General features: G+C 54.6%; 2 protein-coding genes across 2 annotated transcripts; both read right to left on the reverse strand.

Moving 5' to 3' along the window:
- Positions 1-4,001: 4,001 nt before the first annotated feature.
- Positions 4,002-9,326, reverse strand: LOC142002102 (uncharacterized). Its single transcript, XM_074977933.1, has 7 exons — positions 9,141-9,326; positions 8,563-8,749; positions 6,888-6,964; positions 5,836-6,118; positions 5,016-5,203; positions 4,637-4,810; positions 4,002-4,557 (listed from the first exon to the last, which is right to left on the reverse strand). The coding sequence occupies exons 1-7, from the start codon at positions 9,324-9,326 to the stop codon at positions 4,162-4,164; spliced, it is 1,491 nt and encodes a 496-aa protein (XP_074834034.1). The 3' UTR covers positions 4,002-4,161.
- A 6,032-nt stretch (positions 9,327-15,358) lies between these two features.
- Positions 15,359-22,459, reverse strand: LOC142002231 (perilipin-3-like). The gene is made up of 8 exons (XM_074978164.1): positions 22,451-22,459; positions 21,182-21,246; positions 19,671-19,866; positions 19,079-19,161; positions 18,068-18,350; positions 16,409-16,608; positions 16,164-16,292; positions 15,359-16,078 (listed from the first exon to the last, which is right to left on the reverse strand). Exons 2-8 carry the CDS (start codon positions 21,236-21,238, stop codon positions 15,719-15,721), a joined length of 1,308 nt encoding a protein of 435 aa, XP_074834265.1. The 5' UTR covers positions 21,239-21,246; positions 22,451-22,459; the 3' UTR covers positions 15,359-15,718.
- Between the last annotated feature and the right edge of the window lie 671 nt (positions 22,460-23,130).

Consider the following 23,130-nt stretch of genomic DNA (forward strand, 5'->3'; position numbering starts at 1 on the left):
GATGTGTCCTGTCTCTTGTGTCCTTTGCACTGCAGGCAGATGAATCGCAGAACCGTGCGGTGCTTAGCAGGCTCCAAATCCTCCCACTGCAGGGCAGCTTGTTCCAAAGCAACCCACAGGACTTAACTCAGCTTTATAGCTACGATGCTCTGCACTGTAGAGTTTTATGTATAAAATTGAATCTCAATAAACCAGCACACCTCTTTACTCACTAAATGTATAGGATGGCTGCCACCCCCAATGTGCTTGTGTTTACAGAGTGAATTCTGCCCAAGCCCAGTACTCAGGGAGCTCTCCTTGAGTGTTTGTATCATAGGACTCCAGCTCCACCCAAGAGCCAGGGCCCTATCATACTGAGTGCTGCACCTACGGAGGGAGCATGGTGGATGCTCTGAAGAGCTTTCAATCTAGAAACAGACAAGGATGGAAAAGCCTCGTCCCGTTCTACAAAGCAGTAGGGGAAAGTGGGAGGGGGCTGAATCCCAGAGAAGTTAAGTGGTGTGGCCTGGAACTCTGTGGTCAAGTCAGGAATGGAAGCCAGCCCTTCTGAGCCCCAAGCCAGCCCCTTGAGCATGACTCCACAGTACCTCGTAAAGCCCGAAATTGCTCATCAGAGGGGATGCCTCGTTTTCAGACTTGCTACCCTGCTCTTTCCTCCAGGCCCATGGGAATGGTTGTTGCTGTCATGGTAGTGTAGGTAAGGAGTCACTCAAGGATATGCTGGCCCGATGTAAGTGGTATTCATTGGAGTTAAAGCCTCTGCCATTAGTCTATCGCTCTGGGGTCAGTGCTGCATGAATGCAGCAAGAGCCTGTGTCAATGCACGGTGGCCTGTGTCGTGGCTGTAGTGTTGCTTTACCAATTTTCTCCCCTTGGGCTTATGGCAGAGGAGTTTGTGCGTAAGGGCTGGTGGAATTTGGCTGGGTACTGAGCAGTGTAAATTCTACTTTACAGAGAACAGGCCAGATTCACCGGTGACCTGCCTGGGCTTGTTTTACCTCTGGCGTGTGATTCTCAGTTACTTGGGTAGGGGCTAATGGAGATACAGTAACCTTTGTACACCCTGTATTCTAAGACCAAGAAAGAGCTGCCCAGGTCTTGTGTAGAGCAGCCCTCAGGCTGCTCTTACTTGTGCTCTGCTTCCCATAGCTGTGGTCTGTCTGTAATCTGGGAGCAGGAGTAGTAAAGAGCTTCACTCTGCCAGGCAACTGGTTTGTGCTGGGATGTTCCCAGGCGCCCTTCCACCCATACCTTACCGCTCCTTTGGCAGAAGAGGTGAAGGACCGTTGCACATCCCACCTTGGGTAAAACCAGTGCACTGTACTCTCTAAGGCTGGGATCCTGCAACAGTGGGCTGGGGTGCCCTGCAGAGCTGAGCGCTGGTCTGGCCTCGAGTCGGGTTTGGCAAGAAAGGAGGAAGCCGGATTGGCCGTTCTGCTATTCAGTGGGAGCGGGGGGCAGAACTGGCTCTGAGCTACTCGTGCCAGGATGAAAACGCCTTAAGCAGCTGAATTAGCCACTGGGGGGCTGCTGGGAGTGGGAGGAGCCTGGGCTTTATATAAGCCACATGCAGCTTGCTCCAGGGAGGAGCAGAGGCTGAAGGAGCATGGAGAGGAAAAGCAGCTCCCAAAGGGGGCATGAGGCGAGGCCAGGCCATCCCCTGGGGGGGGGAAGGTACTGGGGCTGGGGAACACTGGCCCCAGGCTGAGCTGCCTCCCAAGGAAGCACAGGACTTGGCTGAGAAGAAAAGGATCTTACAGGCCAATCGGATGAAAGGACTTGGTGGGTTAATTATGAGAAACAGGCAGCTGTGGTGTCTCCTTTTGTAGGCCTTGTGTTCCTGCTGGAGTCCCTCTGCCTTCCCCATTGCTCAGCAGGGTGGCCTGGGTGGTATTTGGAGCTGCAGAATTTGTGGTGTCGCTGGAGAGATGGGTCACCTTGGTGACCATCAGTTGTGCTCCCCAGGACTGGTGAAACTCCCTTGACTCACGTGGGTCCCCCCTGGGAGACGCTCCTCGTCTGCCTTCCCCTCTGGCCAAACTGCTGCAGAGGGGCTGCCCTCCAGGGAGGGAGGCTAGGCCAGGTGTTTGGGTGCCAGCCTCAGTCTTGGGAGATGAGCAGCCAAGCTCCCCCCCTCCCCAGGCACCTGCTGAGCGCGACTGAGCCTCTTGCTGCCTCAGCTCCCGAGGGTACCAGCACTGCCCTGCCCCAGGAATCGGGGCTGGAGCCTGAGGTGCTTGGTTACTATGGTGACAGAAGCAGTGTGATGGGGCCAGTGGGGCTTCTTGGGCATCTGGCGTTGCCTACCCCAGCTCTGCCCTCCCACGTGCCCCCATGCTCCCCCCCCCCCCAGCACCATCAGGCAGCTACCGTCTGCCCAGCGTGGCAATGGGGGTGAAGCCCAGCAAGTCGGCTGCGCCCGCCCACAGTTTGCAAGCAGCCAGGTCACCTGCAGGGACGATGACTCTCAGAACCCTACAACCGGCAGGGACCTGACGAGGTCATTGCGTCCAGGCCCCTGCCCTCCTGGCAGGACCAAGCACCGGCTAGCCCCTGGTTTCCCAAATGAGGGGGTGTGTGAAGAAATTCCAGGGGTGGGGGCATGCAACGACCAAGCTTCCCATCGTCATTTCCACCACCCCAAGAGAAAGCTGGCCCTCGCCTAGCCCTGTGTGGGACACCTCGCACAGCTGCTATAAAAAGCAGGCAGTTGGCAAAGACCCACATGGCACTAGCTGCCTCCTGCAAAGGTGAGTGAGTATGGGATGGGGGGACAGGGGCGGAGGATGAGATTGGCTGGGGTTGCCTGCCTTGTTGGGGGAGAGGGGCTCAGGCAGGCAGCTTGTGGGGCTTGGGCAGCTGGCCCTGGCATTGCAGAGCTCAGGCAGCTGGTGGGTAGCTGGCCCTGGTGGGCGGGCAGGTGGCTGGCCCTGGCACATGCTGGCCAGCTGGGGCTGCACCAGGCCCTCCCAAGGGGCCACGGAAAACTATTGGTACTTTATTTTTAATTTTAAGTACCATTTTTATATCAAGTTTTTGTATTTATTTTAAATGACAAATTGAATTTTTGGTTGCGGGGGGTGGATGATGGTAAAGAAAAGGTGGGGGCACATGAGGGTTTCTCAAAAATCAAAAGGGGGACGTGATACCGAAAAGTTTGGGAACCACGGGTCTAGCCCATCCCTGATAGATGTCTGTCTCGCGGGCTCTTAAATACCCCCAGTGATGGCATCCTGGGCTCCGGCCGAGGAAAGGAGAAGGTGAAGGTACAGTGACCGGCCCTGCGATAAGGGAGGGGGCACGGGTGGAGGAACCAGGCAGGGAACTGAACAATCAGAGGAATGCGGGGAGCGCGATGCGGACTCTGGGGGGTGGGGGGACAGACAGAGCAAATGGGATGGTACTTTTTGGGCACGGCCGCTGTCTGCTCTGCCTAGCTACCCGTGCTGGAAGAAGTGACGCAGCTCTACTCTGTGAGGCATGATTGTGTCTATGCCCCAGGTTCACGACGTGCTGGAGAGGGGTGGGGCTGTTGCTGCGGAACTTAGGGCCTGCAGAAGCAGAGAAGGGATGTTGTTGACCTCAGTGTCTGGGACAAACTCCAGCACCTTCTAAAAACACGTGAGCTCTGTGATCTTGCTCAGTTATGGTCTTCATCACGTCTGTCCTAAACCATGGGGTGAGGTCTGGCTTCTGGTCAGCCTGAGATAGCTGCACGTCCAAGTCACGGACTAAGACATTTGCTCCTGAAAGGAGGGTCATCTTCTCTACCTGCAGCCAGGAGCCAGAGCCTGACCCTTCCATCATCCATGGGGAAATAACCAACAGACACTCATTTCTGTAGCATTACCAGTTAGGAACATACCAGAGAAACACAGGCAGGGCAGGTAAGGTAAGGGCCCTGGCAGGATGGAGAGAGAATTAGATATTCCTTTAACTCCTTCCCCCTCATTGCAATTAGCACCAACTGTCATGGCTTGGAAGAGAGATGGGAGGACGAAGCCATCTGTTTATTGGAAGCTGGTATTTAACCTGAGGTGAGTCACATTTGAGGTGGATCCCAGGAGGACTAGAGTAACACTGAAGCTCCTGCTCGTGGGTTAGGGAGAGGTAATGGTCCACTGAAAGGATTTGGTCGGTCTGATCAGGGAACCTGGCCAGCTAGTCCTCGTTGCAGTCCTGTGGGTCATAATGTTGCAGGACTTTCAATATATCTGGCTTCTCCTCGGTCTCCAAGAGCTCTCCTTCCAGGGACACCAAGGATTCCACGAGCCATGTTACAGGAGGGTTCTGTAGCAAAAACTCCACCACTTCATCCAAGGTCTCCCATGCTTTGGCCACCTTTTGCCGGCTCTGGTTCAGGACGCTGCTGGACAAGTCCTGGAAAGAGCTGGCTGAGGAGAAGTAGCCATGCAGCTCTGCCATGTTCTCATGCCCACGCTGCATCTTTTCCTGGAGATGCGCAGGAAGGCCTCTGATGTTTGGTAAGAGGTTCAGGTACGTTGATTTCAGCTGCTGCGTCAGGCTGCGGGACATCTCCAAGGTCTTGGACTCCACCTGCCAGGAGACCACAAAGGAAGAGTTAGCGCTGTGAGGTTTGCCTGGACGCAGCAGTCACGGTTTCTAATGACGCTACCTCCAGCTGCGTGGAGCTGCTGGCCTTGCTGCTGCTGGCTGTAGTGGGGCTATCCTTGCTGCCGCCTGGCACGCTCTGGTGGCCCCCTTCCTGCTTCTGGCTCCACCGTTCCCACATGCTGTGCAGCTTCTCCTGGCTGCCCCGAAGCTGCTTCTCCTGCTGGATGTGTTCGATCTACAGGGAGGAGAAAGCACCGCCGAGTCAGGTTTCCCATCTGCCTGGCCCGGGCTGGGCACGAGAAGCTGGCCAGAAACGGAGAGGGAGGCTGGATAGGGACAGGCGAATGTCCCCAGTGACCACAGTCTGGCAGAGCCCAAGGCCACGTGGCTGCCAAGCAGGACAGTTTGCCAGCCAAGGACAGGGCTGTGCACGTCCTTACCAGGTCGATAGTCTGGTGGAGCTGAGAGAGGTTCTCGTGGGTGTTCTGCCTGGTCCGTCTCAGCTTGTTCAGGATCAGCATGAAGGCCCGGTTCCGCAGGCTGGTGGACAGGGAGCCCAGCCGCACAAGGCAGCCTTTCTTGCGGTGCGCCACGGCCGAGGCCTCCAGTCCCTCCATTGTGAGAGCAGCTAGAGCGAGAGATGGACACTGTGTGGAGGAGGCGGCGGGAACTATGGCCTCAGAGGTATGTAAGTACCTACATGCCCTTGACCTCCCAGGCAGTATGGAGCCTAAAGGCTGAACCTTGGAGGACATGGGCTTGGGCAACCTCCCAGGTGGCTGATAGGAAGTGTCCACGCAAGGTGACCGTCCGTCCTGTTTTTCCTGGGACGTCTCCCAGGCATCCTGACTTTTTAGAGAAAATGGGCAGCTTGTCCCCTATTTTGCTGGGCTCCTGTTCCCTGGCACCCTGTGGCTGAGGGTGTGTGGGGCAACCTCACCTGCCAGGGAGCTCCTCTTCTGGGGGGGGCTGCCCTGTTCCCCGGAGCTCTGCACCTTGTGGCAGCAGCTCCTCTATGGGGCAGCTGCCCCACTCCCTGGCCCCCCATGGTGGTAGCGCCCCCTGCCAGCCAACTCCACAGCGAAGCAGCTGCCTTGTTCCCTGGCGCACTACACTTAAGGGAGGCTGCTCCCACTGCCAGGGAGCCCCTCCATAGGTCAGCTGCCTCCTTCCCTGGCCAGGGGAAGGGAAGGGGAGACCTGGGGGTCTCAGGCCTTTTACAGCAGCCCAGGAAGAGTGGTGCTTTGGGCAGCTGCTCACCGAGCTCCTTCTCTGTCAGGGGCAGGTAGCGATTCATCAGCTCTTCCGACTTGTCCAGGGCTCGGTCCACACTGCGGAGGAAGAGCTGGCCCACTTTGGAGCTCATGAGGCTGCGCAGGCTGCTGGTGATGGCTGATCGGGTACTTCCCCCCACAGGGGGGTGGCTGGGATTGTTGGCACGGCCCACCCTGGGGGAGCTGCTGGTCCCTGGGCTCTTGGCTCCGCCTGCCTCCCTGGCTTCTGTCTCTTTGGAAGGGAGGGGCTTGGTGGTCTCTGTCTCCACCTGGAAGCAGGAGGAGCTGGAGTCAGGGACGGAGGCCTGGCAGTGACTCAGAGGCGGGCATGGGCAGGGGATCAGAAGGGCAAGATGCCAGCTAATCCTTGAGGACTCCACACAAGACACTAAAAACCATCTGCCTGGGTATGCGGGGGGTCTTGGTCTGCGCTCCCCTGGCTGACCCATGTCAGTGTGCTTCCAAGCCTACTCTGGACCTGTGAGGTAGGCTGACCCACTGGTTAGGGTACCAGCATGTTGAAGTCCCTGCTCTGCCACTGACTCCCTATGTAACCTCAGGTAAGTCACTTAGTCTGGCTGTGCTTGAGCCCCATCTATGCAACAGAGCAACAGCTGTGAGTGCTCAGGTGCTCACCCCGGAGAGATTCAAATGCCACTCAGCTGCTGAGCAGCGCGCCCACGGCCGGCGGCGTGTCTCACAGCTGCACATAGGTTGGTTCATATAACAAAAATAATTCCACTCCAGGCTGGGCAAAAGCTAGAGGGACCAGTGGTAGAGCCCTGCCTCGGTGGTGAGGCTGGATAAAGAGTCTGAGGTACTCAGGGGGAGAGTGAAGGAGGCCACTGAGAAGCAGATGGACATCTAGTGAGCAGCTCTTTGCAGTGACTAATGCTCTGACATTGCCATGGCAATTAGGGACTGGCTCTGGCTCCTGGCTGTATCAAGAGCAGGTCACCGGAAGGGTTCCCTGGGGCTGAGCAGGGCTGGTCTCTCTGTGTGAGGTCCTGTCCCCAGAAGACTGGATGAGATGGTTACCTGCTGGGGTGGCTGCAGAGGGGCTGGCAGCTCCCCTTTATCCAGCCTGTTGCTCCTGGTCTCCAGGGCTGGCTCAGCTGTTGGGACAGACAGCACAGCAGGGGGGTTAATGAGCAGCTGTGGAGCAAGGGAAAACACTGAGGGGGTCGGCCTAGGTTGCAGGCAACTGTGTTTGTGGAGCTGGAGAATGGGAAACCCACAGTTCTTCCAATGACGATCAGGCCGCAGGAAGCTCAGCCTTGGGTTTTTCACTCAGTTGGCTCAGAGCGTCACCCTCCCCTTTCAGGGGCTGGGACAGGAGGCCCTGATGGAGGAAGCGAGCTGGGACCTGACTTTTGGGGTGTGACAGCAACAGTCCAGCTGATTCGCCCTCCTCAGCCTGGGATCTCTCTACTGCCACCCACGGTGCTTCCAAGAAGCGCCCCAAAAGGTGTCTGAATACCCTTCAAGCACTGGGATGTCCTCTGCATAAACTGCTGGTCCCATGCACGAGGGACTGAGTCCTGTCCCTGCCCCCTATGACAGGGGAACCCCAAATCAGGCAGGGTACAGGGTGGGCAGACAAAGCCATGCTGGCTGTCAGCAAGCCAGCGTAACTGCCCCCAGGTGGACTCAAACTTGGGAAGCTTAGTGCAGGAAGCCTGTACAGTTTGAGCTAAAAGCCAGTCAATGCTCAGTGAAAGCCGAAAAGGAGCCTCATTCTCTCTCTGCGTAAGTTGTCTGGGTGCTACTACATGGGACGGTGACCCACACCCCAACCTGTGGGGGTGACATCCACGCGCTCCCAGCAGCAGCTTCACAGGCCGACTAGCTGCCCCTAGAACTGCAGTGCTCAGGGCAGCTGGTCCGCAGCCCTGGTGCCACTGCTGGGTTGAGTGTGCTGGTCTGATCAGCTCTATCCTCTCACTTCCACACCCTCTCAGGGTCTGTCCACACAGCAGCCTCGGTTCAAAATCAGCTCTTCCGGATGCGCTTATTTAGAAATAACGCTGCTATGCACAAAAATGTGCTCGGACGTAGCCCTGGGTTATTTCGCAATACAGCGTCTACATACACCGCCAAAATACAGAGCTTTTGGAACAGAGCCATGATTTCAAAATAAGTGCTACACCTCGTAAAATGAGCGTTCCCTATTTCAAAACAGCGGCTGCATTAGGTAGGCACCCGACACGGGTGCCAAGAGCGATACGCGAGCCGGTTTTTATTGGCATGCAAAGCAGGAGCCCCACCATGCAGCCGGGAGCTTGCGCAAAGCCAGGCCGCCGGTGGGTTAACAAAAGACCAGCTAACCAGTAACACTCGGCATCTTCATTGGGTTATGAATGAAGCTGGGGTAAGTAGAACTATGAGTGACTTGAAAAAGTATCACCGGCACTTGGACCGTACACAGAGGCCACAAGGTCAAATTTCAGCGCTCCGCCTTGGAAAGGTTGCTGACCCCGGTGTAGACACTAGGATAGTTGTATTGAGCTAACTCCACTGCGTGGACATATCCCTAGAGAGCAGGGCCAGAGCACAGACTGGCCCTCCGCATGACCAGCAACAGCCTGATTCCTGAGCACACCAGCACAGCCCTAGTGCGAGATCACAGACTTGAGGGAAAGGATCAAAGCCCATCGAGCTGCTCCCTGTGGTTCCTGCCTACGCCCCAGGCTTTGGCCGTCCCACAACTCACCCTCAAATTGACGTTCGGGCTGAGACCGCGGCAGGGCAGGATGGGCGCTGGCAGAAGAGTCGGGCGCTGCTTCTTTCTCTGCTAGCTGGGGCGTGACTTCGGTGCTGCTGTCTCGGGTGAAGGCAGCAGGAGCCAGCTCGTAAAGGGAGGTGACCAAGGGCACGCTGACCATCCTGGTCACTGCAAACTAACCACACAACGTAGCCAGGCAGGGGTTAAGGAAAGGGACGCGCCGGGGTTGGATTGCACCAGCTCCTGTTCCAACCCTGGGGGACAGCTCTGGGCTGGCTGCCCCTGCGGCAAGGTTGCGCGGCGTTTCTCCGAGCCGGGAATGCTGCAGGGAGTGTGCAAACGGCTCTTCCCACTGCACGGCGCTAGGTGCTGGGAGAGGCGCTGTGCACTGGCGCAAGCTGCATTCCATGACAAAGGGCCCTCCCTTGTATCTCAGGCACCAGCTCCTCTGCGGCAGCACGAGGGGGCAGAGGGTTTCGTTAGGTACAAGAGCTCTTCACCTAATGTACCCTCCCTACCCCAGCAATCTCCATGTGGCACCAGCTGGTTCCCCAGGAGCTACCTACCTGCTGGTCCTCAGCATCTACGGAAGCCATCTTCAGTCCAGTCTCAGAGGAAGGTGCCTTCAGCCCATTTTCCCTCCCCTGCAAAGTGAGGTCCAGCCTTGCTGATGGGACAAAACAGGGAAGATTAGGTAGGTCAGGGAACAAGTTGCTCACGTGGACTAGCCAGAAAGCAGGGCGGGCTCCCATAAGTGCAGAGTGGGAGACAAGCCAGTCTCTGCGCCAAGCAGTCTTACAGCCTCTGGACATCATTGTTCCCATTTTACAGATGAGCAAACTGAGGCAGGCAGGGAGTTAAGAGACATGACCACAGTCATGCACCAGTTGTGGCAGAGGCAGGACTAGCCTCCAGCTCTCCTGAATTACAGTCCAGTGCCTCATCCACACAACCAGCATTCCTCGAGCTTGCAATACCCTCCATTAGGGAGCATGCCAGGCCAGCTTGATGGAAACTGGGTGGTTGGAAGGGTCTTTGGGCTGGAGAAGACAAAGGAGACCCCAGTCCCTAGCTCAGGGACCCCCCTCCTCCAGGCCTCCTCGCCCCAGAATGGATGGGATTGTTTCTGGTTTTCTGTGCTGACAAGTCCATTCTGCGCTGTGTCCCTGATGACTAAGAAACATTCTGTTCCACCCGCTGAACGAGAGTCACGTGACTGTGGATGGGCTGCGAGGCCAGGTACCCCCGCCCCCCAACCCCCAGCTCCATGACGTCAATTTCGTGTTCGCAAAATCCTTTCAACTCACCCTCCTCCGTGGCCTCTGTGCCTCTGGCAGGGGCTGGCAAGGCTGGGTCCTGGCCCTTGCCCAGCCCTGGGGCTGCCATCCAGCAGGTAGCTGGGCCCTGCAGGAAGCCACCCAGCCCAGGCAGTGGCTTCCATTATGCTGTCGTGTCACTGTGACATGACATCACTCCTCACAATGCCACTGTGTCCCCTCCTGGCCTGTTCAGGGAAGGAGAAGAAACCACAGGCTGCACCTTTACTGCCCTCCCCAGCGTGCAACAGAGGTGGAGTTGCCAGATTTTCAGAATGCTGATGAGGGACATTTAAAAGCGTAAAAGAAAAAAAAATGTTTTTAAACAGTTAACTTGCCAGTTTTATTCCTGTTTTTCACCACTTTTGACTTTTTTCAAAATTGAAGCTTCACTCTCAGACTTCCAGCACAACTGCAGCTCATTGCAAATCAGAGCAAAGTTTTGTTTAATCACGAGTTCGGCTTCTAAATTTTCCAAGGAGCAACCTGTTTCTCCCCTTTCTCCAGCTTGTTGGGATTAGGGTGAACACGCTTGTCAGAAACTGCATTCGAGTAAGGAATACGAAAACGTGTTACACTATTTTTGCAAAATTTGGAGATGGAAACATTTTGAAGCAAAGAACCCATTTTTAATCCACAGGAAGTAACTCATCGTCACCTTTTAGTTTGCCAATAATTCTTTTCATATGGATGAACTCGTCGACTAGCATATCCACATTAAGTTGCACCATGTAAAGGGTAACAACTTCCAAAATCTCTCTGAATTTTGGAATAAGCTGCAGCTTCAAACAACTTATTACTTGAAGATTTTTATCCTCAAAGTCAAACCTCTTTGCCATGTAGTTGATTGCGTTGTCAAAGAAATTTTGACAATTTAATTTAAATTTTTACGGCAGAATCAGTCACATTTTTGAATTATTTGTCTAGCCAAGCCTGCACAAAGTTTTCTGCTTTTTTCTAGTGTAAAGATTGTCTTATATGACTTGTAATTGTAAATAACTCACCAATAAGGACTTCATCTTTTTCAAGCTTTTTTAAAGCTGGCTGAATCTCACTGCAAATATTCATCATGAAAGCTAAATAAGCTTAACCCAATTCATCATCAAAAACATCTTTATAATCGGTGGGATGCTTCGCTGACTCATGAAATATACTTTGACAGGCTCAAAACAAGACAACTTTTCAATAGCTGGAAAAAGAGTTAGCCATCTAGTAGGAATATGGCATAGCATGTCCCCTCCTCTCCCAGAGCCAGGCATCCCCAGCCCCCCTCCTCTAACCCCATCCCTCTCCCAGAACCAGGCACCCCCAGCCCCATGCTTGTAACCCCATCCCCTCCCCCAGAGCCAGGCACCTCCAGACTCCCCTGGCCCTAACCCCATCCCCCCAGAGCCAGGCACCCCCAGCCCCCACTTCTCTAACCCCAGCCCCCTCCCCTCTCCCAGAACCACGCACCCCCAGCCCCTCCGCTCTAACCTCATCCCCCACAGCCAGGCACCTCCAGCCCCCCGCCTCCCCCAGAGCCAGGCACCCCCCTCTGACCCAATGCCTGGAGGCTGGGTCCCACTGGAGGTACTAGCACTAGGGCAGCCTGGCACTGCTCCCTGCTGGTGCTAGGGTGCGTGCACAGAGCCGCTCTGCACAGGAGCTGCATCAGTGAGAGGGGAGTCACGGGGGGCCTTGAGAGCCGGGGGCTGGCCACGGCCACAGCTGCCTCTCCGCTAGGGCTGTGACTATGACAGGGTTCTGGGGAAGATTTTGCTCGGTGCCCCAAGGAACACGCTTTGTTTTTTTGCCCTGAATCCCAACCCTGTTCAGGAAACCAGAGGGACCCGCTCCACCCTGGAGCCAGTTTGAAATTCACCCACCCCCGCTGGGAACACCAAGCAGCCTCATCAGAGAGCCGGCTCCATCTTTCGAAAGGAGAACCCCGCTGGGGAAAGGGGCCAAGCTAGAAATCAGCAGCGGCAGGGATGCAGCCGAGGGCTGGAATAGCTGGGTGCTAAAGAGGTGAGCCCAGGCCCGAGAGGGGGAAATCAGCCTGTTCCCACTCACCCCAGGCCTCTCTCAAGCAGCCCAAGGCCAAGCACCACCGACTGCAGGGGTCAGAGCTTGATCACCAGAGGAAACAAATGCCCACCCTTTTGTGATCCGGGCCCTGCCCCCAAGGTCAGGCACCAGCACCAGGTCCAGAGCTGCAATCCCGCTCTCTACAAAGCTCCACAGGGTCTGCACAGCGAGTCCAGCAGTCTGCACCACTTCCCCACCTCCAAACGCCCCTCCCAGAGCTGGATGTGGAACCCAGGAGTTCTGACAGGCAGGTTACCCCACCCCCCAGCCCTCTAACCCCTAGACTCCACTCCCCTCACCGAGCCAGCAGTCAAACCCAGGCGTCCTGGCTCTCAACCCAAGAGACCTGCTTTGCCTTCCAAAAGCTGCAGATAAAAACCAGGCGTCCTGACTCCCTTCTCCCCACAGCCATTAAATCCCCTCCCCTCCCCAAGCCAAGAACGCAACCCAGAAGTTCAGCCCCTACCCAGAGAAGATCCCATTCCTGTCTCACAGCTGCAGCTAGAACCTCAGAGGCCCAGCTACAGCTCGCTCTCCCCGCAGCTGATAGGAACAAGGGGATTTTGACATCCGCAGGGTCCTTTGGAAAAGGGCCCCCATGTAGATGAGCCTGGCACTTTTGAAGAGCTGCATCAGGCAGCGTACTAACAAAGTGCTCAGTATTCACTTCAGCACCTCATTCATATTCCCCCACTTGGCCATTAACATGGCCCTTTTGAATTTTTGGCCAAGTGTAGACATGGCCCGGGGGTGGGGTGGATTTTTGCACTCGGGCAGAGTCAGAGCTCCTGGGCCCAGGCCTGGCTGGCAGAGGGAAAATAAAATTCAGGCTGTAGAGTCAGGTCAATCACCTCTGGAACAGCTCCTGCAGCAAATTTGTCATTATTCTGCAGCTCATTTGCCCATTTAACACAGTTACATTAGAATGGAATAAGGATTTGGAATGCTTCTCACTACAAGGGAATCCCACCTCTTATTTACACCACCTCCTCTTCTGCTGGGGGTAATCCACCTTGACCCTGACTTAACTGGCATCATTAACACTGGTCTTGCACCCCATTCAAATCTCCCTTCTTTGGGGGGAGCTCCCTGCCTCCATTTCCACTCCAGTGCTTCTGAGGATGGGGGTTTGACTCATGAAAGCTTATGCACAAATAAATCTGTCACTCTTTAGGGTGTCACAGGACTCCTTTTATTGGAATCATGGAATGCCAATCTCATGGACACTTCAGCATATGCACCAAAGCACTTACATAGGCTCCAGAGAAGAGCTGGTCACAGACCCTCCGGTGTGTATAACAATAGGTACAAGTAATCATACACTATCCCAGCCAGCAGGTGGAATCCAGCAAAGGAAATTGTTTCCTCACAGCTAAGATCACCAGCTCTTGGGGCAGCAGGGTCATTGACAGTTAGAGATGGGAGAGACCTAGGGAAGGTCATTCAACTGCCTGCTTGAAGCAGGACCAACTCCAGCTGTGTCATCCTAGGAAGGATTTTGTCAAGCACTGTCTTAGGCCAGATTCCACCACCTCTCCAGGGAACAGTCCAGGGCCTCACCCCCCTCTTGGGGAGAGTTTTTCTAAATACCCCACCTTAGACCATCTACCCTGCAACTTGATATCATTGCACCTCATTCTGTCACCACCCAGGACAGCCTCTCTCCAGCCTCATTAGAGCCCCCTTTGAGGGAGTGGAAAGCTGGTATCAAATCCCCATTGGCATTCTCTTCTGCCGTTTAAATTGACCCAGACCCCTTAACTTCTCCTAGTAGTCGTCATGTGTGTGTGCAGGCTCCACCCTAGACTCCATTGTTCACATTCTTTCCATGGTGGGGGCCCCTAAAAGGAGATACCATACTCCAGCATCACCCCTGTTAGAGGTGAGTCACTTCCCTTGATGAGCTGGCAGTGTTCCCAAGCTTGCAGCTCAGTATGGTGTTAGCGTGTTGGACAATGGGGACTCACTGACTATCCAACTTCTCATCCGAAGTCAGACCCAGTTCCTTTGCTGCAGAACTGTAGCAGTGCTTGGGATTCTTCAGTCCCACCTGCAGGACTCTGCACCTGTCTTAATCTTGTTTCTTCTGCCCCTGCCAATCCACCTTTTTGTCCAGGTGATTCTGGATCATCCACATCTAGAGGTTGTGCAGATCCTTCTTAAGGCTACTAAAGCTGTCTGTAGATCATGAGACTAGCTAAGGCCTGCAACTGAAGGGAAAGCCTAGGAACAGAGACCCTTAAGTTTCTCAGATGTTTGCCAGCCCTCCACCCAGGCCCTACAGACCACATTCAAGTTTCAACAGTAGAAGACTGGGCTGCCCCTCTAATCTTAGGCTGGCTGCTTGCCCACTACACTTTAGCTGGAAGCTGTTTTGGCCCCAGAGACTGTGCAGTCAAACTAGTAGGACAGAAATAAGCTATGTGTGAAATTGGAAGCACCCTAATCTCACCCTCCAGCCTTCACTCCCTCCTCTCCTTGTCACATATAGCCACAGGGTGGCAATGGTGATTGGAGGCTAGTAGCTATACCCAGTGACTAAGCTATGGCAAGGCAGCAGCCTGCACCCCAGCCTCCTTACTCCAGGGCTGCCTTTGCCAGACCTGCATGGAAGTCTTCCTCACCCTCCTGCCCCCACTTTTGTCAAATGGGGAAGCTGTTAAACTTGACCATCCTTACCTTATGTTCAGTAACTCCCTCCCTAAGGCACGGTGCCCCTGCAGTGCTGCTTGAGGGACTGGGCCATCTATACCCCACCTGGTTTAAGCTTGAATGAAGCAGAATTCAGCCCCTAGAAGGTTGAATTTTAGGTGAGAGGAAGGTGCAAGCAAGAAGGGGACAGTATTACCCACTAGTGATCCCCTAGTTTTGTCCATCCCTGGGTGGAATAAGATTTGTGCACCAAGGCACATGCATGACCTGTAGGAACAGGCCCAAGCTGTAGGTGCTCTGCTAATCAGCTGGGTGGCACCTGACAGGTCCCCAAGGCAGCTGCCCCTGCATTCAGTTTACAGGGGACCCTGTGGGATGGAGCATGGATCTCTAGGGCAAAAGGGAGCTGTGCTAACAGCCAATCTAGCCCTTCCAGGACAGTCTCTGGGGTTTGCCTCCTGGGCAAAAAGCCAGGAGATGTAGATGCACCTTAGCAGTTACAAGGCCTGCTCACCTCAGAGGGATTGAGTCTGGAGCACGGCTCCAGCCTGTGCTCTGAGGAGGCCAAAGGCTCCTAGTCCCAAGAAGTTGAGGGAAGAAGCCCTGCCCCCCCATCCTTGCAGGGGGAGATCCCTTGCCCCCACCTGCCCCCCAGCCAGGGAGGAAAGCTGCTCCCTAAGCACCCCCCAGAGGGAAACCGCCACTGACCTCCATGCTTGGATATCAGACAGACAACTTCATTCCAATGCAAATACACCTTTATTGTGAGCAACAGCTTCTTACCAGATACAGAAGACAGGGCCTGTCCACTAAATGCCTTGGACCCTTGCATGGGCCGTCTGATGCATCTGAGAAGGGCAGCAGGCCTGGGCACCTCTTCCAGCACTGGGGCAACTGCTGCTCTTACCCAGGAACCCTTTGAGGGGGGCTTAATGTAAGTTGAGTGCTCAGTGCAGTAAGAACAAGCCTAAGGCAGGAGGGATGCCAGGGCCAATAATGAAATCATGACACCCAATGCTGCTCTGGAGTCAGAGCCAGGTTAACTGTAACAGGAGTGGTGACATGGCAGGAGTTGCTCTAGGACTCAAACCCCACCAAAGCTGTGCCTAGACTGCAGGATGCTCCTCCATCTCTACTTCCTCCTGCTGTTTGCCTGCTGGGGCAAAGGGCCCCACAAGCCAAGAGAGGGGGGCATTGTGCACCACATGATCCATCAGCTCATCCACCAGCTTGCGGGCCTTGGTCACTTGCTCCCGGCTCTGGGCCAAGACGCTGCCGGGCAAGTCATGGAAGGAGCTGGCTGCAGAGAATGAAGCCCGTAGCTCTTCAGCAGTGTGACGAACCAGCTGCACCTTGTCCTGGGCATCAGCTGGGAGGCCTTGCAGGCTGGCTACCAGAGTCAGGCAGGCAGTCTGCAGTTGCTGGGTGAGGCTGCGGGACATGGCCAGAGCCTTATCCTCTACCTGCTGCAGAGGAAAGGTCAGTTGGGACAGGTCTTCCCCTGCCAAAACAGTTACTGGTTGGCTAAAAAGTCATCCTATCAAGGCTTACCTCTGGCTCTGCAGAGTCCGTCTCCTTACTCTGACCCTGCTGCTTTTGGCTCCACTCCAGCCACATCTGGTGCAGCTTCTCCTGGCCCTCATGGAGCTTCTGGTCCACACCCTGCTTGGCATACTCTATCTGGAAGACCAAACCCACACCATCAGCCCCAGGAAGGGACCCTGCTGTCCTTGCCACTCAACCCAGCTGCTGGGTCAAGCTGTTGCAGGGGATGGTGTGCACAGCTGCACTCTTACCAGTTCTATGGTTTGGTGGAGCTGGGACAGAACCTCATGGGTGTTCTGCTTGGCACTCCTCAGCTTGCCCAGGGAGTGCTGGTAGGCCCGGTGGCGAAGCTTGGTCGACAGGGAGCCCAGGCGCACAAAGTAACTCTTTTGCTGCTTCTGCTGCTCCACAGATGCCATCTCAAAGCCTTCCACAGAGGTGGCCAGTTTAGCTGGAAGCAGCAAGTGGAGGGTTAGTGGTGCCAGGCAGAGATGAAGAGGCGGCATCCTCATTGCCAAAGCCTGCTCTGCAGCTTGGGCAGTAGTACCTCTAGCTTGAGGTGTTAAACTTAACACTTAGCAAGTGACAGCAGGATAGCTTGTACCAGGTTCCCTTGTCCAAGGGGAATTCATGTTGCACAGAGTGTACTGGGGCAGATCTGAAAATGGTTGCAGACCCAGCATCTTGTTCTTTTAATAGCTTGGATAGGTCTATTCAGGAACAATCTTATCCCAGGCAGTGCCCACAGACCAGAGACTGGTACACCAGCTCGGTGTTTGGTAGAGCCACCTATTTAAGGGGCCAACAGCATTAGAAGGCCTGGCTGAGTCATTGACACTTGAGCCTCACCTAGTCAGCCTCCTGGCTGCTCCCCATAGGGAGCAAATCCTCAGAGGAGAGACCTGTCCCAAATCCCCATTAAGGTTCTAATGTGGGGCAGATGCAGTCAGCTGGAGTTTGTTTATAAAAAGCCTGTTGCCTTGTAACTCAAGGTTTTTATGGTTCCCATGGTAGTACTTTGAGGGGAGTGGGGATGCAACAGTGTTGTTTGGGATGAGCTTGGTGCATCTGCCACTGCAGGAAGCTTTGTCGAGCAGAAGTGTGAAGTTTCCTAAGAGGTGCAGCACAATTGGCCACTGGGTCTCAGGCCATTAAGATTGGGAATGCAAATGTTAATTGGTGCATTCACCTTTGTATTACCAGACTTGTTCTTACACATGCTAAGAGGGTGTTTATATGACCACAACTGAAGCATCAGGTTGGATTCCAGTTACTGGCCGGGATGAAAAGTTGGGGGGTCCAACAAGAGTCTGGAGACACTGATCTAGGGGCTTCCATGGGACCAGGAAAGACGTTGGCAGGAGGCCCATGCATTGGCTATAGGCCAGTCCCAAGGTGCAGCCAGTGACTCTGCATTCCAAACAGCCATGCTAGTTTGGTGATGCAACCTTCAGCTCTCCCCACCATTCGTGACCTACCTAGACTCAGTCAATCACCCATGTTACTGGCTGGGGAGGGGCTCTGCCATGAATGGTCCCTAGCAAGCCCAGGGGAGAGTCGGGACTCCTATCCCAATGCCCTAACTACTAAGCAAGGCTGCCCCAGTGCAGCAATTTGCCTTCTCTATGCTCAAAACACCCTGCACAGAACTGGCCACCTGAGGCTCCCTGGCATCTAAGGGCCCATGTCTGCTCTCTTCTCCCTCCCTCCAGGTTTGCTCCCCACCTCACATGTGGGGCTTGCAGGCAAGCTAGCTGGATACCCTGCTAATGGTGTTCATCCCATCTGAGGTGGCAGGGTTCTCCCTGAGGGCTTGAGTCCTAACAGGCTAAACGGCTGCCACTGAAGCCATGAACCCAACCCTCTGCCCTCCTCAGCCCCTTGGCTAGAGTAGCAGCTACTAGCCTCACCTAGTTCCTCATCCGTCATAGGAAGGTAGTGATCCACCAGTTCTTCCGACTTGCCCAGAACAGCATCTACCCCGCTCACCACCGAGCCCAGAACGGTGTTCACCCCACTGGTCACTGCCGATCTGGTCAGTTCCACACTCCCCTGGACAGCGCCTTTGGTCAGATCCACCACCTCCGTCATGGTGCTGCTCACAACATCTTTGGCTCCAGTGACTGTGCTGGAGATGGCATCTTTGGCACCAGCCACAGTGGCAGTCACCAGCTGTTTGGTATCCGAGAGGATCTAGAGAGGTCAGATGCAAGATTAAAGCCTCACACCAGGGTTGGAGTGTTGCTGAGTAGAGGAACAGGGTTTCTGTCCCCAAACTGTGCAGGGATGGAACATAGGAAGAGATCAGCTCTAGGGTCTCAAGTTGCTGGCCTCCCCTGGATTACAGTTGTGTTGTGCAGTGCAAATCTTTCCACTGGCACATATCAAGTTTTCAGTCTGCACAGCGTGGCCATGACCAGGTTTGCGTCAGGGCAGGAGTTCAACCTTTTCACTCTTGCAGACCCTCAGCAAACTCCCCCCGCCCCATCAAAGCCAATTCTAGCTGCTAGGTCATCTACCGCCATGGGCTCAGTGCTTGTACAGTTCAGTAATGGGAACAGAATGAACAGATCCAGACAAACATTGGACGATATTGAATTTAAAGTTCATTTAAACTTAGAAGTTTTGAATTATGATCTTCTCCCTGCCCTTCCACCCAGGGACCCCTCCAATACCCAGTCCCCCAGGTGGGAACTACAGCATTAGTGTTCCATGCCAGATCCTGCTAGCAGCATTTGTTCTGGCTGCAATACATCACCTGATTAATGGATCATTTCTGCCTCACACTGACCTGGGACAGTGGCTCAAGCCACCAGAGTCAGGTGAAGTGGCTGCATAGCTCCGCTACCTGTTTTAGTGCTCACCCTCACCTCTTCCACTGCTCCCATGCCTGTGGGAAGCCTTTGAAGCCAAGATCTTACCTTTTCTGTTGGCTGCTGAAGGATTGGCAGCTTCTCCTCCAGCTTGTCCAGTCCCCGGCATGCGTACTCATTTGCTGTGGAAACTTAAGCAAACCAACCAGCTTAGCACCTCCCATGAGGACACCCCACAGCTACAGCGAGTTGGGGCACTTGAGCTCATAACCCCAGAAAGGAGGAGTTTGCTAGGCACAAGGGGTGAGCTGATCACCCCATCCTGACCCAGCTTGGAATGGGTTGAGGACCAACCAGCTTCATTATACCATGATGCTGTTGTGATCAAGAACCAAAATCTAGGACTCCTCATCTTGAGCTTAGGCAGCCTACAGACAGGCTAAGGCTGCTCTATGCTGTACTCCCCTAAAGCCACCATACAGGGTCATCCAAGGGCTCTGGTAACACCTCCATAAAACCCTCCAGCTGGAGGGATCAGTGGCCTGGTAACCATGTTCCTCTATGGAACAGAGATGTTCCTTAGCCAGCCTGGCTCCTCTCTGGCAGGACAGGAGGCTTTGCCTGGTGCCCCTGGGAAAGAGGGCAGCACATGGAACCCTGTAGACTCACTTGGGGTCATACCACTCCCACAGCTACTCACTCTGTGGCTCCAGTTTGGTCAGGATGGGCTGGGCACCACTGACTGCTGCAGCGGTGATGGTCTTCATGCTTTTTTCTGCCACATCACAGACAGTTTTGACATAGGGATGGCTCTCTTTGGTGGAGGTGTAGGCTGTGGAGACCATGTCATAGGCAGAGCTGACCAAGGGCAGGTTGGCCACCCTGTCTGCAATGTTCTGGGGGAGAGAAGATGGGGAGGTACAGGGTCAGAGTCTCCCCTGCCAAGTAGCATAAGGGCCCTACCATTGGTAGCTGGTCTGTCAGCCAACCTGGCCAAAAGGGAGCCATTCACAGCAGGCCAATGCCTCTAGCTTGCCAAGCAAGCTCTGCCAGGTGTATTTAGATTCAGTATCCTGTTACTAGGGCTTGCTGCAGGGAGAGCAGGCCCAGCTGAGCGCACACCCAGAAAGTGAAGAAAAGCCATTCATGTAAGTCATGTTAACATTCCCTTCAATCTTTTCCATCCTTGTGCAGAATAAGCATCTTCTGTGACCACCAAGGCATGTGCCCCACTAACAGGGAAAGCCCACCTGCAGGCCCTTGGCTCATCAGCTGGGCAGCATTTGAGCAGGAGGGGCCATGCAACCCCCCACATCTTACTGAACTGCTGGGCAGGGCTGCACATCCCACTGCAGCAACATCAGGGAAGACCTTTCTACCAGGACCTCTGCAAGAGGCAGTAGCTACCTCTACAGGAGAGGTTCTATCAGTGTCTACACCAGACATTAGGCAGGTGACAACATTTCTCAGAAACTGCAGGAAAACCCCACAGCCCTGAGCAGCATCCTTCTAGCAGAAGTTTGTCATGTAGACAGAGGGCAGCCATCTAGCCCGTTTTTCCCCCAGGCCAGTCCCTTACTAAGCTGTCTCACAGGCACCCCATCTTTAAGACTTAAACAAGGTGTCCCACATTTTGTGGGACTCCTCTGTCCTGGCATCCTGTGTCTTGATGTGGCAGCCTCTCCTGCCACAGGGCCCCTCCATGGGGCAGCCACCTCACTCCCTGGCCTCCCACACTACAGGGAGGCAGCCCCTGCATACCTCCCTTGTCCCCAAGCTGAGGCTTAGGAACAGCCCCCCCCCCCCCCCCCCCACCATCCCTGGTGCCTCCCCACTGAAGCAGCCACCCTCTGATAACCAAGGAGTCTTGCCCCCACTCCTGGAGGTCCATGTCCTGTATTTCCCCATAGGTAGACATCAAGGACCTGTTGTTATTCTGGTTTAATTTGATCAGTAAAGATTAGCTAGTTGTAGGAAGGTACGGCTGGACCAGACATAGGGCATTGTGCTGGTCAAGGTGTAAGCTTAACCAGTTACAGCTCCTCCAAATGGTACCGCACTGGTGTAGCTCCCTGTCTGGCAGCGAGCAGCCAAGCTGCACATCACAGTCACCACAGGGATATCCAGGCAAAGGGGCCCAGCTCCCCTTTGCAAGCAGAGGCCCATAGCTCACTAAGGAGCCCACAGCCCAAGTGCCTGGCAGGTACCTACCCTTTGCTCCTGATCCTCTTCTGCTGGGGGAGCAGCTCTGGGGTCATTAGAAGCCATGGTGCAATCTGAGACAGAAGAAGAACCTGGAGATAGTCTGCCAGCATTGCTGATAAGGCCCCAGTACAGGCAAGGGTCATAAAGCTGGATCAGAGGTCAGCAGTGAAAGCAGGAGCTGCAGCCTCCTCTCCCCAGCAGCACAATGCATTGAGCAATCCCCCACCAGCTCCCTGGGACTCATCCCCTCCCAGGCCCCAGTGCAGGGCAGGCAGCTGCCAAGGCCCCTGCTGCTATGAGTATCAGCAGCCTTCACCCCACACAGCTCAGGGCTGTCTGCACATTCCTACTTCCCAACACAGCTGCCACAGCCATGTTCTCCCTGCAGGCCAGTTACCAGCCACTAACCAGGGCTATTATGCCAAGACCAGCAGCCAGGTAAGCCAGCCGTGAGCTGTTAGAGGGACAAATCCCTTGTTCTATAGGGCTCAGTCCTGGGCAGGGGAAGAGAACCAGCCACTGCACTGCTATCTGAGTGGCTAGAAACAGCTGGGTAGACACTCCCAGGTGGAGCTGGGTCTCAGGACATTTCCCCCAAGCCAGGTCCAGCTCCAGAGGGAAGCTGGAGACAGGATTTTCACACCCCCTGCAGGAAGCAATACCTCAAGGAGTTATTGTAGCTGCAGTCTCTGCCCCTGAGCATGCCAACAAGCTGCGAGTCAGCCTCACAATCATGAGATGCACTGGCATTAAGCAAACAGACTCCCTTCAGGGCCAGGGGCACTGAAAGCCAGGTGTCTAAAGGGAATGTCTTAGAGTCATGACCCCAGAGAGCTCTCACTGAGCTACCGGCAAGAGGGACCAGCAAGTTCCACTGCCACCAGGCAACAGTTCTGTGGTGGTTTGGGGATGTTTCAACCCTCGTGGCAGGCAAAGGGATTTGTCCTTTTAAAATTTAAGGCCTTCTCTGGAGGATTAATTGGGAGACTCACCCTTAGCCTGGGAAACGGGCACAGAACTTATACCAAAGCTTTTCTGTGCTAGAGAGGAGCGTAACCCCCAGCCCAGCCAGCTGACTAGCAGGGGAGCTACAAACAGGCTTGAGTTAGGCTGCTAGGAACTTCACTAGAAGCAGACAGCTGAACCAGAAGGGTCCATTTACCAAGAGCTCCAAGGAAGGGGATGAACAAACCCTGAGGGTTTTAACACACTTAGCTTTAATTTTAATATAGAAACACCCCCCCCCCCACTTGAAAACCCTCCAAAAGTCCTTACCTTTCTCTAACAAGCCAGACACAGCATAACTGTGGCTTCCTGCTCAGCCTTTATATACCTGCACTAAGCCCCGCCCAGCACAGGAGGGTGTGTCTAGGGAGGTCCCAGAACCACCCACCCTCATCAAAGAGGGCTGGCAAATGGGTGGGGCTCTCCAGCCAGTTGCATTAGAGATGGTCCTTCACTGGTCACATGTGAGCCCACTCAAGGCCAGGTTGGGAATCCCGTCTTCCTTAGTAGCTTGGCTTGGGGGGATGGCTGAGACCTTGGTCTTTGGTGTAGAGGGCGTGTAATCAGTGCTCCAGGGGCTGGTCTGTTTTAAGAGGGTGATGGCTATCTAGATTTTATGGGCTCTCTGCTAGTGTCATACAAGGCGTAGACAATGGAGGGGCCTGGTCCCTGACCTACAGACCTCTTGGTGCTACTAAATAGCTCTAGAAACAATGGAACGTTCCCCTCTTGGGTGGGGGTTCCACCTTGTCTCTATAGTAATAATCAGTGTGTCCACAGTCTTGCATCTCAAAGCATTTCACAAATACAAATTAGCCCTCTCCCCCTCCCCTGGAGGTAGGTCAGGTTGCCAGGGTCCTAGTGTGGGGGGGATTGTGGCCTAGTGGTGTGTGACTTGCCTTGAAGTCAGGGGATCAGTCAGTGCAGAGTTTGGCAGATAAAGGGACGAT

The sequence above is a fragment of the Carettochelys insculpta genome, chromosome 27, assembly GCF_033958435.1.
Source record: "Carettochelys insculpta isolate YL-2023 chromosome 27, ASM3395843v1, whole genome shotgun sequence".
Lineage (NCBI taxonomy): Eukaryota > Metazoa > Chordata > Testudines > Carettochelyidae > Carettochelys > Carettochelys insculpta.

Coding starts and splice junctions, on each gene's coding strand:
- LOC142002102 (XM_074977933.1), bottom strand. CDS start 9,326: ATGGGAGCCCGCCCTGCTTTCTGGCTAGTCCACGTGAGCAACTTGTTC. Junction 5,204..5,835: donor CCTGACAGAGAAGGAGCTCG/GTGAGCAGCTGC, acceptor CTCTCGCTCTAG/CTGCTCTCACAATGGAGGGA. Junction 4,811..5,015: donor TCCACCAGACTATCGACCTG/GTAAGGACGTGC, acceptor TCCTCCCTGTAG/ATCGAACACATCCAGCAGGA.
- LOC142002231 (XM_074978164.1), bottom strand. CDS start 21,238: ATGGCTTCTAATGACCCCAGAGCTGCTCCCCCAGCAGAAGAGGATCAG. Junction 19,867..21,181: donor AAGAGGATCAGGAGCAAAGG/GTAGGTACCTGC, acceptor TCTCTCCCCCAG/AACATTGCAGACAGGGTGGC. Junction 16,609..18,067: donor TATGACGGATGAGGAACTAG/GTGAGGCTAGTA, acceptor TGCTGCTTCCAG/CTAAACTGGCCACCTCTGTG.